Source organism: Pieris rapae, chromosome 15 (genome assembly GCF_905147795.1).
Source record: "Pieris rapae chromosome 15, ilPieRapa1.1, whole genome shotgun sequence".
Lineage (NCBI taxonomy): Eukaryota > Metazoa > Arthropoda > Insecta > Lepidoptera > Pieridae > Pieris > Pieris rapae.
In genome coordinates, this window is record NC_059523.1 from 5,266,064 (window position 1) to 5,282,629 (window position 16,566).

The 16,566-nt window shown below is 33.0% G+C and overlaps 1 protein-coding gene across 1 annotated transcript; it reads left to right on the forward strand.

Annotated features, from left to right (window-relative positions):
• The first annotated feature begins 37 nt into the window (after positions 1-37).
• LOC110992256 lies at positions 38-15,538 on the forward strand. The gene is made up of 19 exons (XM_022257994.2): positions 38-109; positions 392-689; positions 759-911; positions 1,300-1,562; positions 2,444-2,648; positions 3,960-4,136; positions 4,749-4,884; positions 7,694-7,849; positions 7,974-8,113; positions 8,568-8,716; positions 9,694-9,849; positions 10,263-10,393; positions 12,155-12,331; positions 12,651-12,801; positions 13,257-13,403; positions 13,746-13,852; positions 14,105-14,222; positions 14,868-15,056; positions 15,410-15,538. The coding sequence occupies exons 1-19, from the start codon at positions 95-97 to the stop codon at positions 15,536-15,538; spliced, it is 2,997 nt and encodes a 998-aa protein (XP_022113686.2). The 5' UTR covers positions 38-94.
• The last annotated feature ends 1,028 nt before the right edge of the window (positions 15,539-16,566 follow it).

The following is a 16,566-nucleotide window of genomic DNA, read 5'->3' on the forward strand; positions in this document are numbered from 1 at the left end:
TGGTTTTATAATCTGTAAGATAACATATAAAGGAATTGAAAAGACATTGACATTCATATGCAAAAACAAGAAAAAAATTTTTTAACGCCCGATTATGAAACGCGGAAAAGTACGTATTTGATTGATATATCTTCAAAATGTGTGCTTATTATGCACATCCGTATTTAGTTAATCTTCTGCAATAAATATTTCCTCAAAATAGTGTATATCAAGCACAAAAAATATTTAAATTTAACATCATGCAAAAATTTAAATTAGCAGGTTAAAATACAAGACAAACTAGCCCTGAACAAGGCGTTTCCATTGAAATATAATTTGCGTAATTATCTAACTGTTAAGTTTGCATAAAAATTCAGGACAAAAATACACTACAAATCTTTACCTATTACAGACCAAATCAGATGTCACCATCGATAAAGCGAAATCTGACACGACGACTGTCCAAGAAGTCTACATACCCCCTCTCGATGTGTTAAGTATACGCATTTTGGGACTACGCCTACCAGACGAAAATCCTAAGAAATTCGCCATCAAAGTCGTATTCTACGATCAACTATTAATTTCTGCTATCATAACATCAGTAGGTCACAGGGATCATGTTAAAGAAAGGACCCTAGCGAAGGGATTCATGAACTACGACCCTTCTGACTATGAAAAAATGTGTACTTTTGCTGATAATCCTTTGACAAGTGAGAGACACTTTTTTAATGTCATTTAAAGCCTAGATATACATGTAATTTCCTATAATTATTTTTTAGTTAAAATCCAGTCATTAGAAAATATAGAAATGCAAATGGTGTACGATAATACGGCAGATGAAAATGGCACACAAGCTGAAGAGCCCAGAGTAGCAGTGAAGCCAAATTTAGATATTTTTTGCTGTAATATTAATATCCTGTCAGTTTTTACAGGTTAGTTGTGAAAAAAAATATTTTCGTCATCTCTGAATAGGTGTTTCCACACACAAGGGCCCAGGGCACAAAAAAATGGCGATAGAACTGTTAACAAAACAAACGAAACACGCCTTTTCACATGTAATTTTTTATCCCGTATATGTACCATGATTTGCTGAATAATCTTAAGTTTGAGTTCTTTGAATATTCATCTCTTACGTCATAGTTAATCTTAATAAGCGAGCTCTTTACATCATGTATTTGATACAAGTACTGGACTATGGTTATCTATAAAAAATTAGGAACTTTAAAGATGTTTATAATTCATTGTTAACATAAATTATACATTATAATATTCTATGAATTATATTGTAACGCCAAAACGTAATTAAGTGATTACTTCTAGGCAAAAATAAACTATACTTAAGACAAAGGCTGCAGCCAATGATCAAGCGACGCGCGAGTGAAGCAAAGAGTTGGGACAATTTACCCTTGGTTACACTCGAAATATCTGCATTTCGTAATCCCGCTAATATAAGACACCAACAATTGTTAAAAGAGGCTAACTTCATGACATTCACTCTCATCGGAAGCTTCAATATGCACGTTCCTTATGATGATGAACTCGTGTACACAGCAGCCACAAAGATGCCAATATATAATGAACAGGTACCTCCATAAAAATTTTGATTTATAAACAAATTAGTTGGTTAGACTTTACATGCACAGAATTTTTCCATTTCCAAGTACATGGGCTACAAAATCTAGCAGTGTATGCTGAGAGTTCACATTGACAGACATGATACAATACACACACAAAATATGTGTATGCTGTGTTTAGACAACATTATCAATTATTTTAGGAATTCACGTTTATATCCCATTTTTATTTCGACAATTTTTATGTTCGTAGCGATGAAATGTTAAAACGTTTTAAAACAAATATAAACTAAAGTTTAGCAGATTTTCAAACAAATATGACTATTAAACTAAATAAAATACAAACATAATAATCAAAATGTTCATTATTTTATTAAAATGCTTAATATATTATACATGAAACGTTGTTAAATATTTCATTTTCTATTATTAATATTACTTTACCGATAACTATTTCTAACTTATTATCCCTAAATCTCGTATTTTGGGTTTGCATTACTATAGGCAAAAGGCTTTCGTAATGTTAATTGGTACCACCACCTACCCGCATATGCGTATATTAGTGCGTTACCCTCCTTTGAAGAATCGCTTGATTCTTGTAGGAATCTCAATAGAAATGCTTATGATATTTTTCGAATGATTTCTAACATTAGGGAGCGTTCATGTATTACGCAATTTTTTGAGATTCTTGACAACGCGCCGTAACGTTTTTCTGTTACCTCGGTACCCAATAGTAAAACGTTTCGTTACCACCCAATGACTCATTAAACCTAAAAGTTGCCATTATGTGGTGTAAAGTATCGGAAAGTTGAAAATTTTTTAACGCATAATTCAATATACGCCCCTCATCGTTACGTTTTACCCCAAAAAATATAATTAATATGTTTCAGAATTGCAACCTCTACACATTTAATCAGGGAAACAGAATTGCCAAAAGATCAAATAACTTGAATTTTTTTTCTGACTGGGAAAGTTTAAGACTTGGAGACGAGTACTTCACTGAGGGAGATGAAAAATTCACAGCCTCACTTGACGATTTTCAAAATGAAGAAAAGCTCGATTTAAAATATTACGTCGAAGACGGATCGAATATTCGTAATTATATTTCATACATTCCAATCGAAATGTTATATTTGCACTATTTATTATTCAGGCATTATTAAGTGTATCAGTGTATCATTAAAAGTATCAGTGAAACGAATGCAATCTGAAGCCAGAACCAAACAAACAAAAACATATCTTTATTCATATAGGTAAACAAGTACACTTATGAACGTCAAAAAAAAAATTAATTGTGAATTTACATTTACTGCCAGTTCTCAAATCAAGGGCGTAGAAAGGAAGAGAAGAACTGGCAATAAACTCTCCGCCACTCTTTTTCATCGACAAGTTTTTTCTTTTACACTACGTTTGTAAGGAGCTGCAACCATTACACCATGTTCCATATGACATCTTGAGTAATAAAGAATAGTAAAATAAATCAAAAACAAAGATTTGTCCTCTAGCAGCAGGAGGCATGGTGAAATAGGAGGACGCAGCCATAATATTTGTTTGTTTTGGCTTTGTGTATTGTATTTGTGTTTTGTATAATAATATGTGTTAAGTAGCTGTTGGATTACTTATTATTAAATAAATAAATAAATGAAAAAAAATGTTGTAGCTACACTGGATTATTATTATTACTATTGTTTACACCCACAAGAGAGATATAATTTCACTATAGTGTCTCCATCTAAAGACCGACAAATCCAGATACTTGATACGGTTTTGTTTATTTATAGTTTGACGATTTAAAATATAACATTTATTTATTAAAGTTCACCATATCATCTCCTACAATTCACTTACAGTATGTTTCAAACTAATTTAAAATACATGACAATTATGGCGAACATAAATATTACAAAATTAAAATAATAATATAAATACAATATAAATTATATTACATTTTAGTTCTTACTATTATTTTTTGCTTAACAATGCAGATTAGGTACCAGATAAGAAACTAACAACACTGTGCACTAAACTGTTTTACCTATTCTTGTCTCGTCTGAAGTACAAATACTGAATTAGACTGTATTCATTTTTATAAGTAAGAGTTACTATAAACGATAAAGTATGAGTGATATACAGTATTTTTGCTTCCTCTTGTTTCGTCTTTTATAGAAGACCTTTTGAAATAGAAAATCGATTTTTTTTCACTATATATACATTCTTGCTTAATAAAATTCAAAATTATATATATATGTATTCATTTAAATGTCCATAAATTTCTAGAAAACTAAAATTGATATATTAATTAAAATCGCTTCATTACCTTTCGATATAATTATATATGTCAAGTATTATAATACCTTTTCATTATTCTAAATTCCTTTTATTCAACAGTATAATTTGATATTTCAGATAAGACCGTTTGGAAATCCTTTCACAAAACCTTAATACTGAAGGAAACCGAGAAATGGTTGTCGAGTCATTTGAGGCGATACAAATGGCCCCTTGAAGTACACATGTATGGGGAAAATAACAGCGGATACAGCTTTATGGGATTCATTGATTTGTTCACGCTTCTATACCCTGGAGGTGATATTTATTATTTACTTTTATACATCGTGATAAATAAATAATGTATATATAATATTAACTTTTTAACTTTTATTGATATTTCTTTGTACCCATCATATTTTTTTTTAGTTTTCCCTTACTAGGGTTGCCTGGAAGAGATCACTTAACCAAATAAATAGAAGGGTATCGTTCTAGGTATTTCTTGTATTTATCACACATTTTGTACAGTTTAAGTTTCAATCTAATATTGTAAATATTTGATAATTACGGTAGTTATGTCTACTTACAAAAATCTAATATATTTCCAAAAAAAGAAAAACTATTATTTAAACCTAACTTAATTACAAATTTAAAGATACTTTTTACTTTAAAAAAAAAAGATAACCTGATAGGTGCCTCACTAGGCTTCTTTAAAGATATTGTTGATTATTACTTTTAGCACCAAATATCATAATTCCGGGAAACAACAAAACCACCACTTTACTAAATAAACAATAAACGTTACTGAACGACTATGTGTTAAAATAAATTCTTAATAAGTATATAAAATACCCTTAATAATTGGCTTCTGTAGTATATTATATTATGTGCAAATTATAGGCAATATAAACTTGTATATTCCTTTTTCAGAAACAAAAGTCCGTATAGCGGTACCTCTTCATTGGGCAAACTCAGAGCTTATTATAGAGAAGTGTGGTTGCGAATTCCTTCTACCGCCAAGCGACAAGTGTCCTTCGTCCTTCATTAGCGTCCAGAAATCTAGCAAGTAAGATTTTACATCCTATCACTTCTAATGCTTTTTTGTTAATTACCTAAAGTATAATTACTTTAATTTTTTTACTTGATAAATTTTATATTAGTAAAGAACGGACGCAACATATTATTTGAATGGAAGAAAGCCGCTTACAGTACAGCACGCTTGTGACGTTACAAATAATATTTTATTGATGTTTTCTATCCTATTCTACTACCATTTTCTTTGAAGTTATGCTTCATTTGGCGCGTAAGGGAAAAATTATGAGAGTAAATTTGTACGATGCGCGCACACCGTGACAAAAATCCGACACCATAAAGTTAGCTAGTCAACATTTTAGTTTTTTGTGATAATTAAATCAAACTTTGTTTAACCAGATAATGTGTTATAATAACTACTACTATTACTACTTTCAATGTTTTTAAAATTAAAAGATTTTTTTATTGCTAGTATTGTTTTTTCTACAAACGTAGAATACAATTTTTGAAAAGATTTTTATTTCTTACGCCAAAAAAGCATAACTACTAACGCGTGTTGCCAATGCTCGGCAGACTGTTACATTGGTAAAAGAAATACGATTTACTACTTATTATGTGACAAGCTCTAATAGGCAAACATGACATACCCATAAATATAATACATATATGAAACAAAATAATTAAAATTACAAAAACTAAACGGAAATCGATTTTAAAGTGTGCGGGGGCAACTGTGATGTCCAGACCTATCTCGTTAAGCAGTGAGCTCAATCTGGGCATCAGTGAGCTTTGACCAAAACGCGTTCGTCGGTGAGGAGGAACTATTAATTCTAAACTATTAACGCATGCATGAGAAAACTTTATATTCATATAATTTAAAAACTGTTTCATGATCATTTTTAAATCTAATAGGCAAGTACGTAATCAGCCTCCAGTGCCTGACTTACGTCGTCGACTTTTTGGGTCTAAGACATGTCGGTTTCCTCACGATGTTTTCCTTCACCGTTCGAGCAAATGTTAAATGCGCACATAGAAAGAAAGTCCATTGATGCACAGCCGGGGTTCGAACGTACCTCAGGTATGAAAGTCGCACGCTGAAGCCACTAGGCCAACACTGCTCATTATATAATTTTTAAAGCTGTGAAATATTTTTTTTTATTAAATTTTCCATGTTCGTCAATTCTTAAGACTACATACAGTTAAAACCGTTTACGACGACATCGTTTGAACAAATTACCGGTTCTTAAACCAAAATTAAAGGTTCCGGCGGGTAGAAATATCAATATCATCACTACATAGTGTTACGAGCTAGGGGATCGGATAGAAATTGCCGTCGATTTATTCAAGGGTTTATTTCAATAAAATCTATGAGGAATTCGTTTACACTAATATCTTGAAATTACGCACAGAAAAGCACTAATAAAACACACAATGAAACACTGTCACTAATCACTTAAATCACTCAGTACTTTATCACTGGTATCACTTAATCGCACTTTTTCTCTTCGCTGTTTATCGCTTGGAATCGCATTCAAAACTGAACTGAGTGATCGCGTTTTGGCTCGCTTATATATCCCTGGGAAGAATCTCGAACGATGTTTCCGATGTTTACGAGAACTTTCTAGGCGGGAGCGCTACTGAGTAGCGATCGCCTAATTCTAGAACGCGCGTACTTGCTATCTCTTTCGCACATTGCTACGTGCTTGTCGTACGACGTTCTAGAGTTCTCGGTCTAGCTTCGAGAAGGTTCTTATCTTTTCTCTCTTGCGCGTATCAAACAGTGCTTATCCCACACCTAGAAAATTCGTTCTAGAATATTCCTTCATCAAAGGGTTATAACCAGGCCTGAAAACGCCTGAAAACGGGTCTGCTGAAAAGTGTACCATTCATCTATACGTGTTCTAAAACCGACTGAAAAAATGTTTCAGCCTCCTGAAAACTACGGCAACATTATGTAAATTTTGATTTTCTAATATGTGATTGACCCTCTCCTGAAACGGTCATAAATCATATTTCAGCCTGCTGAAAAGTTCTCTAAGTAGTGGAAAAATCTAAAAACATTGCAGTTGACCCGTCTTCGTAACAATAGTATAAAACAAAGTCGCTTTCTCTGTCCCTATGTCCCTTTGTATCTTTAAATCTTTGAAACTACGCAACGGATTTTGATGAGTTTTTTTTTAATAGATAGAGTGATTCTAGTGGAAGGTTAATATGTATAATAACATCCATTAAATAGTGGAGAAGTACTGTTATTTTTGAGGTTTCAAATGTGATGTCGTAAATAATTAAATTTTTTTCGCTTACATTGCAAATGCAGGCTGAACCCTACGAATTTTATCAAAATAATGTACTAAGTATTGTACACATTGAAAAGGTCTACAGAAAAGTCCGTGATGGTATATGTCTTTCTCGTATGGATAACCCACAATAACTTTTTTTTGTCATTTACTTTTTACGACAAATAATGGCTAATTTTCGAAGCGATTTTAACCAATACAGCATCAATCCTTAACCAATTAAATACCTTGAATACATTGTTCATTTAATATAGATCTATACAGCCCATTACAGCTTATTTAGCAGCGATCTAACGCGTATATTATAGGAGCTTTCCAGCGACGGAAATAACAATACATAATAAAAACCTGCTTTTCATCAGCATTGCACCCGTGCAAAGCTGGGGCGGGTCACTAGTTAATTATAATTAAGACGTTGCTGTTACGACTATCGGTTTTTAAGACCAAATATGAGTAGTTCCTTCGATGTCGTTATAACAGATTATGAAACGCTAACAAGAGCTTAGTCCGAAAGTTAAAAATATACTAACAGGCTTTAACGTTTAGAGCAACCACTGTATCGAATCAAACAAGCATATATACTAGTACTTCAAGGACGATGGGTAGACCAACTGGTAGTGACGAAAATCCCGCTTTTGTCCTTTTAGAAATTAAATTGGAGAAGCCCTTTAAAGAAGCCGCTATTCCAGCACAGATCACTCAGTAAGTACTTTAACTTCTGTACTTCAAGACAGTATAAGATAAGAGAGGCGATATCATATTGCTATGTCATGTCAAGAAGACAATTATTTAAATTTGTAACTTAGTTTGTTATTTATTGTAACAGATCAGAAATAAATAAAATGCTTAGTGGTTTTGAGGCAATACCGAGCAAGAGGGAATGTTCTAGTAGGGGTCAAACTGATAAAAATTGGCTGTCAACTGTGAAATTGGCAAATACTTCTTTACGACGCGTACCTTACTTTGGTAATCATTTTTATTATATATATGTTTAATATTCACACAAGGACTTAAAAACGTTTTAGATTACGTGAAATATTAGTCGTATAAAGAAGATTAGATATTATGGAAGCCGTAATGACTGTAAAAAAGTGAAAGACCCAGAGATTTTGCACGAATGTTCCACTGTTTCCACCCTTCCATCCCCACCCTGTATACACAGGCTACTACCAACTAGATAATTAAACTATTTAATCACCTTCGCAGAACTTGCACATCAACTTATACACTTATGATTCAAAGGGAAAGAAATGTATACGCTCAGTATCTTTATTTATAGTATATGTATATACTATATAGTAAGGCGAAGTACTTACGTTACTTAATGACATAATGATGTTAAATAAATTGTATTATTTATATTCTGACATTTTCTATGGCAATTGGCATAGCTGCTATAATGTATTAGTTATATTTGCAGGTGTAACAGATATTTGCCTTATGAATCGACAGTTAGCTGGTACAAGAACTCGGCTAGAGATTCTAACATCGTTTTGGCAAGACGCCGCTATATATGTGAACAATAATTTTGTTATTAACAATTTTTTTGACACCGATGAAAAGCTAGAAGTGAGTATGGAATACTATTTCGAATCGATGGTCAAAGACAAAAATTATAATATCTGCTTCTATTGTCTTTGTTCGCCTAGTGAAGGCAGAGTAGGTTTTGATTAGTAGAGACCCTTGCATGTCTGATGACAATTTCGTATATTGTAGAAATAAAGAAAAGGCTGTATAGTATTTATTTATTTATTAAGTCTACAACATCATACACATTACGAAAGCTACGGATAATTATATAAAATCTTCTATCTAATATGTACGACAATATATGTAAACATAAGTTTTGCAAAAAATAGGAATTAAAAAAATACAATTAAAAACATTTACAAGATAAGACAAATACACAATAAAATAAAATTACCAAGAATTTTGGTACTTAAAGCAGTGAAAAAAATCATCAGCAAAACAGCTAATTAGCAGCGAGTTCGAGAAAGGCACCCAACAATGCTTTCTCTAAAAGTTAAAACCGATCAGCCCACTACCGAATATATCCAGCTCTGGATAAGCTGTATTCAATCCGGTAAAGTCGCGAAGAATTCGAGCGAGAGGTGCCTGAACTCCTAGGTTGGTTTTGGTAGAAGGAACTTGGAAAATATTGTACATAATAATAGTACATATAACATTATTTTAATGACGAACTTTTGTAGAGTACAAACCCAGACTGATTGAATTGATGCGACTAACTGAGTGGATTTATAAGAATTCAAAGCAAATCCTTATTCACGCAGACGAAATCATAACTTAAAACTCTATTTAATTTATTTCTATTAAATTTACCAACCATAATTGCAAGTAGGAGCCGCGCAAGCTGTATTCCTTCGCGATGTAAGCTGTCGTTATCGTTATTTGTTATCGTGTCGATATCGTTAATTGGATGAATACGCTAATTATCAGTGCAAACAACTAAGCCCAATATTTGCTAAAATGTAGATTTAACACTTCACAGTGGTTATGTATAAAAATACTCATTGGGATATTTTTAGGAAATGACTATGATGGCCCATTCGTGTCTTATGCGTATGTCCAGCGATTATCTTACAAATAAAGACCATCGCCAAGAATTGGAACCCACCCTCAGAGCGGCCAGGAATGCTCGTCACCTCAAAGATATTAAGCATGCAGCAAACCTTTATTTGCAGGTAACTTTCAATGGCCATACTATATTATAAAATAAAATAAAATATAAAATACGTTTATTTTGGAACATAAGATCATCTAGGTATCACTTATTCCACGTCAATCAATTCGAACCTGTAGGCATCCCTACTCATCGGCAAAGAAGATAGCTATTTACATGTCCGTTATATAATAATTATATTTTTACTATTTAAGGTTAACATGATTTAAGATTTATCAGTAACGTACAAAAGTTATTTAGAATGCGCCTATATTCAGTTGGATGCTGAATAGTAGTATTTCACTAGTCTGTTTTGTGCTTCAGAAACCGGATTTTACTCATTGGTAACTCTAATGCTGGCTACAACTCAGCCCTAGTCTACCAAAAGTCACTAAAGATTATATTAAATTCCTGATTCCTTTTGAATTTCCACAGACTGTTGTGAAAGCCCCTAACGACCCAGACCTTTGGCGGGAACTGTCAACATGCCTCAAAGATATTGACATAAATGCGGCTAACGTCTGTATCAATAAGTCTATCCTTCTTAATCCTCGACATCCTTTAAGGTGAATTTTAATGTAATCCTTCATCAGTTTTTTATTTATACTTGGTACAAAGACTTCAATGTTTACTTAAAGGTTATATAACATTACTTAATGCATTTTAATTCGTGAACCGTAAGATTAGCTTTTAGTTTATTTTTTTATTTTATTAATATACTAGCTGACCCGGCAGACTTCGTACTGCCTCATCGATAAATAAAAGACCTAATCTTTTGTATAAAATGATTTTAAAACAAACAAAATAATTATTAATGAAAAAGCATTTATTGAATAAAGCATGAAGTTTTATTATTATTTTCGATACATCATGTTGCTAACTTAGAAATCAGAGTTTTCCTGAAATACTGGCTATTTATAAGGTTTAAATTTGATATTCACAGACACACACTGTGAAAATACAGTCTGTTAATTAATTTAAAGCTTTCTCATAAACTATATTTTTTGTTTTGTTTTGTGGTGCGTAAATAAACAAAGAAGACGGTTTTCCGACGCGCGAACACGCGACGTATAATTGTCCATACGCGAAACAGGGAAACTCCAAGTTGATTCCACAAACTTCTAAAGACTGTCCTTGCGATTTATTTATGGTCATCGCAAAGGCCAGACGTACTGGAAATTGTAAGCGTTTAAAATCGAATGGTAAGTCCGTTGGAATCATCGGTATCCGCGGGATCAAGACATCCTCTCCTTTGTATTTTCCTTTTATGATTGTCGCCTCAATGACGTTATTCATCAGTCTTTTCACAGCCAGTCTTCTTCCATTGCATAGTCGAGGTTGATTAATGTTACGCAGCATGATGACAACTGATCCTACTTTTAACTGCAAATTGTGAGGTGGTAATCCAGGCAATTCCAGTGAATTTAAAAACTCAGTGGGATAGTTGATTACGTCATCCTGGTTCATTACGGTGTCGACTGATTTGAAGGAAACCATAATTTAATTTGTCTTTATTATTATTGATTTATCTTTCGATTTCTATATAGTCTTATTAAAAAAATAATCGGACAGAGTAACCACTTAAGTTAGCTAAAATAAAAAAATAATCGGACAGAGTAACAACTGAAGTTAGCTAAAATTGTGTTTATTTATGTACTATGTATTTTGAGACTATGCAATTTTGTCGCGTTCGCGATTCACTTTCACTTTTGTTGAGTTTCAGAACGCGATATTAGGTCCTCCAACGCGCACGCGAATTTGAACTTTATGCAGCGGTAATAAATTACAAATTGACTGTCCATTTTATTTAGAAAACGTTTGTATGGGAAATAGAAAAATGCTGTTTTGAGGATTTTCCCGGCAATTATTCGAATTTTTCTGACCTTTTAAACCTTCCCTAGACCTCCACGAATAATTCAAGACCAAGATAAGATAAATCCGTTCAGCCGTTCTCGAGTTTTAGCGAGACTAACGAACAGCAATTGATTTTTATATATATAGATTTTGTTTGCTTATTGTATATAATTTTGCAGTGTTCATATTATGAACTTTTGAATGTTACCTTAGTATACTTCTTAATCCTTACTTTTTGCCTGGATGATTGCTTGTTAGCGCCAATGCCGCCCCCTGCATCCCTAATAATTTATATTATTTGGTTTTATTTGTAACAATATAATATGTTGGTAACAATAAATAGAAATACTTAGTGTCTATAAAGTCCTTTTAAGTAACAATATAACAATAATATAACAATATATTTGCAAATTTAAATAAGTATCATCAATACATAATAAATAGAATGAACGTAAATAGGTTTTATATTTCAGTCTATTATCCAAAGCCTGTATGATATTCAACGAAGATCCAGATGAGGCTGAACCTTTCTTTGTCTCGCTGCTCTGCCTACATCCATTTTTCAAAGTTCTATGGGTTGCTGCCAGTGCCTATTATTGGCACAGAGAACTATTTCACATATCTACAGAGATTATCAACTACGTTCGAAGGTTTGTTCTGACTAAAGAATGAGTGAGTGTGTGTGACATATCTCTTTAATTAAATGCGTTAATTATAATGCGTAAGGTAAAATATAGCAACATAAATAGTGAGATATGTCATCAGATATGGGATAGTCAGAGTATGCGTTGTGTAAACCAAAAGTTACTTTATCTATATTATTGCCTTTTGTAAATACACATAATTTAAAGGAGCTAAATATAACTTAAACGTTACCATGATAAATGCCTTTAAGCTTGCCCCGGCTGGAATAATTCGAATGCGGCACTAAATATCATCACTTTAAAATATAATTAAAATACAATACAGAATAGAGGCAGAAGGGCTGGCAGAAGACTTACCTTACCCGCGTGCCTGGGAAAGAGAACTGGGCGATTGGTGGGACCAAACCCCACTCCTACCGGGGACCAGTCGGTACTATGATGCTGCTGATCTTCTTTTACGTATTCGAGCAATACCCGTGAGTAGTTATGATCACTGCATGCCAAACAGTATAAATTTGTTTATTCCTATTATCTTTGGAGAGCAGTATACGATGTTTATTCAAATCAAATCAAAAATCATATAGGTAATATAATGTACACTTATGAACGTCAAAAAAAATATACATTAAATAATTCTAATTTTACGTTAACGATAAATTCTTTAATTGTGTTTTTTTTTTATAGAACAGGGGGCAAACGGGCAGGAGGCTCACCTGATGTTAAGTGAATAAGTGTAAAACATATTCGCTTTTCTTTGCACAATTAATATACGGTGATAGTAAACATCGTTAGGAAATCATCATGTCTTTGATACAAAAATCGACGACGTTAGAGCACAGAATTGATCGCCTACCCGTCTATAAAATATAGTAAAAGTATATAGGTACTTAGTAATTATGACATTCGAAAAAATAACATTCCAATTATTCAGTTAGCAGAGGTATGCCTCGCACGTGCATTGACTGAAGTCGGTGAATCTCCGGTTTACCAACACTTGCTTGCTCTTTGCACGCGTCTACGCAAGGACGTCAATACCGCTCTTTGCCATTTACAATACGCGGTTGGAAAGTATGGAGATGTTAGTTTTACAATTACTTTATGAAATTGCTCATCACATTCAAAATTGTATTTTGTGTTTGTTTTTACCAATGTATCAGTGTGCCGAGCGTTGGCAATCTTTATCAATTAAAAAAAAAAAAAAAAATACATAGTTTGTAATGAGTTTTGGTAGAAGAATGTTCTGTACGATGTCTATGCCGTGCCTTCTAAGTTTTTATTAATTCGGCTGGAATCGAACCCTCTACTAAGTACACAGTTACTGTCTAATATAGTCAAGGTAATTTTACTTATATGAATAACAAACGAGGTGTAAAATGTTGGATATATTTCCCGAAAAACGAATTCATATTTCGCTCAATAGGTAAACTATTTGCGAAGTCTCGAAGGAGAGTGTCATCACAGGAAGAAGGATTTTGCCAAATCGAAAGAGAGTTTTGAGAAAGCTGGCAGCTGTCTGGGTGCTTACAGGTACGGACTACTGCATTATAGTATGTTCAGTATAAATATATTTGCTTGCAAATATTCCGAATACAGATGCAAATGCAAGATTATTGAAAACTTTAAATATTTTTTTGTAACTCAATAGCGAAACCAATTTTAAAAGTTTACGTAACACAAGAATTGTATAATATATGTAGATATATATATATATATATATATAATATTATATAGAGGTAAACATAACCTCTATTCTTATTTAGAATTACGAATTTCCTTCAGCATTCTTCTATCGCTACCGCGTCGTGAGTCCCAACGTATAAGAGCAATGTTGACGGATCTCATACGTCGACAGCCCAGCGCGTACGCATGGATGAGTCTAGCAGACGACTGGATGACGGTAAAGGGCATACGTAACTTGTTTTAATGTAAACATACGATTTGTCTAGCAGTTTTAGCTGCTCTAAACCTTTTTGCTTTATATTTACTTTACAGTCGTACATAGAGATCGTTTATTTATTTATTTTATTTAAGTATTCATACAGCTAATCACTAAACAATATTCAAACACACAAAAGTCAAAACGGAATACACATTGAAACAGAAACATAAAGCACAGTTCTAAGATTGATTGATTGGTAAATTATAATATATATTTGATATGAAAGAACAAACAAAATTTAGTAAAAGATACCGAGTTTTTTTAAGAATTTTTGAGTCACATTAAATATATCGATTTGCTGGTAATTTATGTTGTAATCTGTAGATATACGATACATAACCGAGTTTCGTACTAGTAGTTGTAGCGTAGTTGGTTTCGAATAATTGGGTTTGCCTTGTATTGTGTGATGAAGGGGTCTTAAATAGCAAAAGCGATAAAGTCAGGGCAGTCAGTTAAACCATTCCAAATAGCATGTAAAAATATAAGGTCGTATCGTTAATTAATCTGCCTCATTCTAACAAGAATAACTTGTATTTATAATTGTAAATGAAAAATTATTTTAGTTCGTCACAAAAGGTTCTATGTTTATTTCAATCCTCATAGCGTAGCAGCGTAGGCGAAGGTGGCGACGCGGGCGCAACCGACGAGCAGGCTACGGCGATCTCTTGTGCTATTGCCTGCGCGTCCCAAGCACTGAAACTGGACAGACAGGCGGGTCGTGCCTGGGCACTTCTAGCTAATACTGTTAAACCAAGCGCACGAAGGCTGCATTGCGAGAATATGGCTATATTGGTGAGCGTCTGATTTAAGATTTGTATGGCTATGAAATTTGATGTTGTTACGGCTTGGAATAGGTTTTTAATCCATGATTTTTACAGCATTTATAAACCATGTTTGAGGATCGGTTTCGTTATTAGCAGATAAAACCGACAAATGTATATACAAAATGATGGTAAAAAATAATAATTAATCTTTACTCAGGCGTTTTTACCCAACGATAAGGGTATACAGGACATATGACCCGATATTTTTTCTTACAGGTCAAGCTATTAATGTTTTTATTATTTATAATAAATAATATATACTTATCAGCCCGTGTAATTAGTCTATTACAGAGCGTTTTGTCAGGTTTCTTTTCTTTTCAGTGTGGATACACCAAGCAGCCGGGAGAGAAGAAAAATTACGCAAGCGAGTCAAAACAGTCACTCTGTTACCGCGTTGGGAAATCACTTCGTGAATGTGTATGCGATATGTGTGAAAATTTGACTCTGTAATCTCCTTGTCTAAGTAATTTTCTATTATTATATTAATTTTTTTTTAAACCAGATTTCATATTTTATTTCATTTACCCTTTATTTTTTGATTTAGTTATTCACTTAAAACTCTGAAGAATCCACCAATTACTAATTTCAGGGCCAAATGTAGGATTTCATATACATTTAAGCTGTAAATAGGTTATTATGTATTGAGCTCATGACGTTGAGCTAATAAATCTTAGCCATCGATCATCGATTCTGAACATTGATGATCATCGATCATCGATGATACATCATCAACATCGATCATACATACAAAAAACATCGTAACATCGATGTTAACGGAATCGTACATGGATGTTAGCCGTTATGAAGTTTCACTTCGTAAAATTAATTCTACAAAAGTCCTTGTAACGTAGAAAAAAGGTCATCACTACATATTATAAAACAAAGTCGCTTTCTCTGTCCCTATGTCCCTTTGTATGCTTAAATCTTTGAAACTACGCAACGGATTTTAATAGATAGAGTGATTCAAGAGGAAGGTTTATATGTATAATAACATCCATTAAATAGTGGAGAAGTACCGTATTTTTGAGGTTTCTAATGTAATGTCGTAAATAATTATATTTTTTCCGCTTACATGGCAAACGCAGGCTGAACCCTACAAGTTTTATCAAAATTATATACTAAGTATTGTACACATTGAAAAGGTCTACAGAAAAGTCAATGATGGTATATGTCTATCTCTTATGGATAACCCACATTTTTTATATACAACGTTCACAGATTTTCTGTAGTGTATTTAGTATCAGCATTGCACCCGTGCGAAGCCGGGGAAGGTCGCTAGTTTTTCAAAAAAATAAAATTACAACAGAGCTTTTAATAAGTTTTGGTAAATAATAATATGAAATGTGCCCGAATTTGACCACCAAGTAAAATAATTTTAGAATTTAGAATCATGGACCAGTTCCATCATGGCCGGATGTACTATATGCAACAAACAGATATATTGAATGTAATCAAATCCTTCAAATCGTTTATATTAT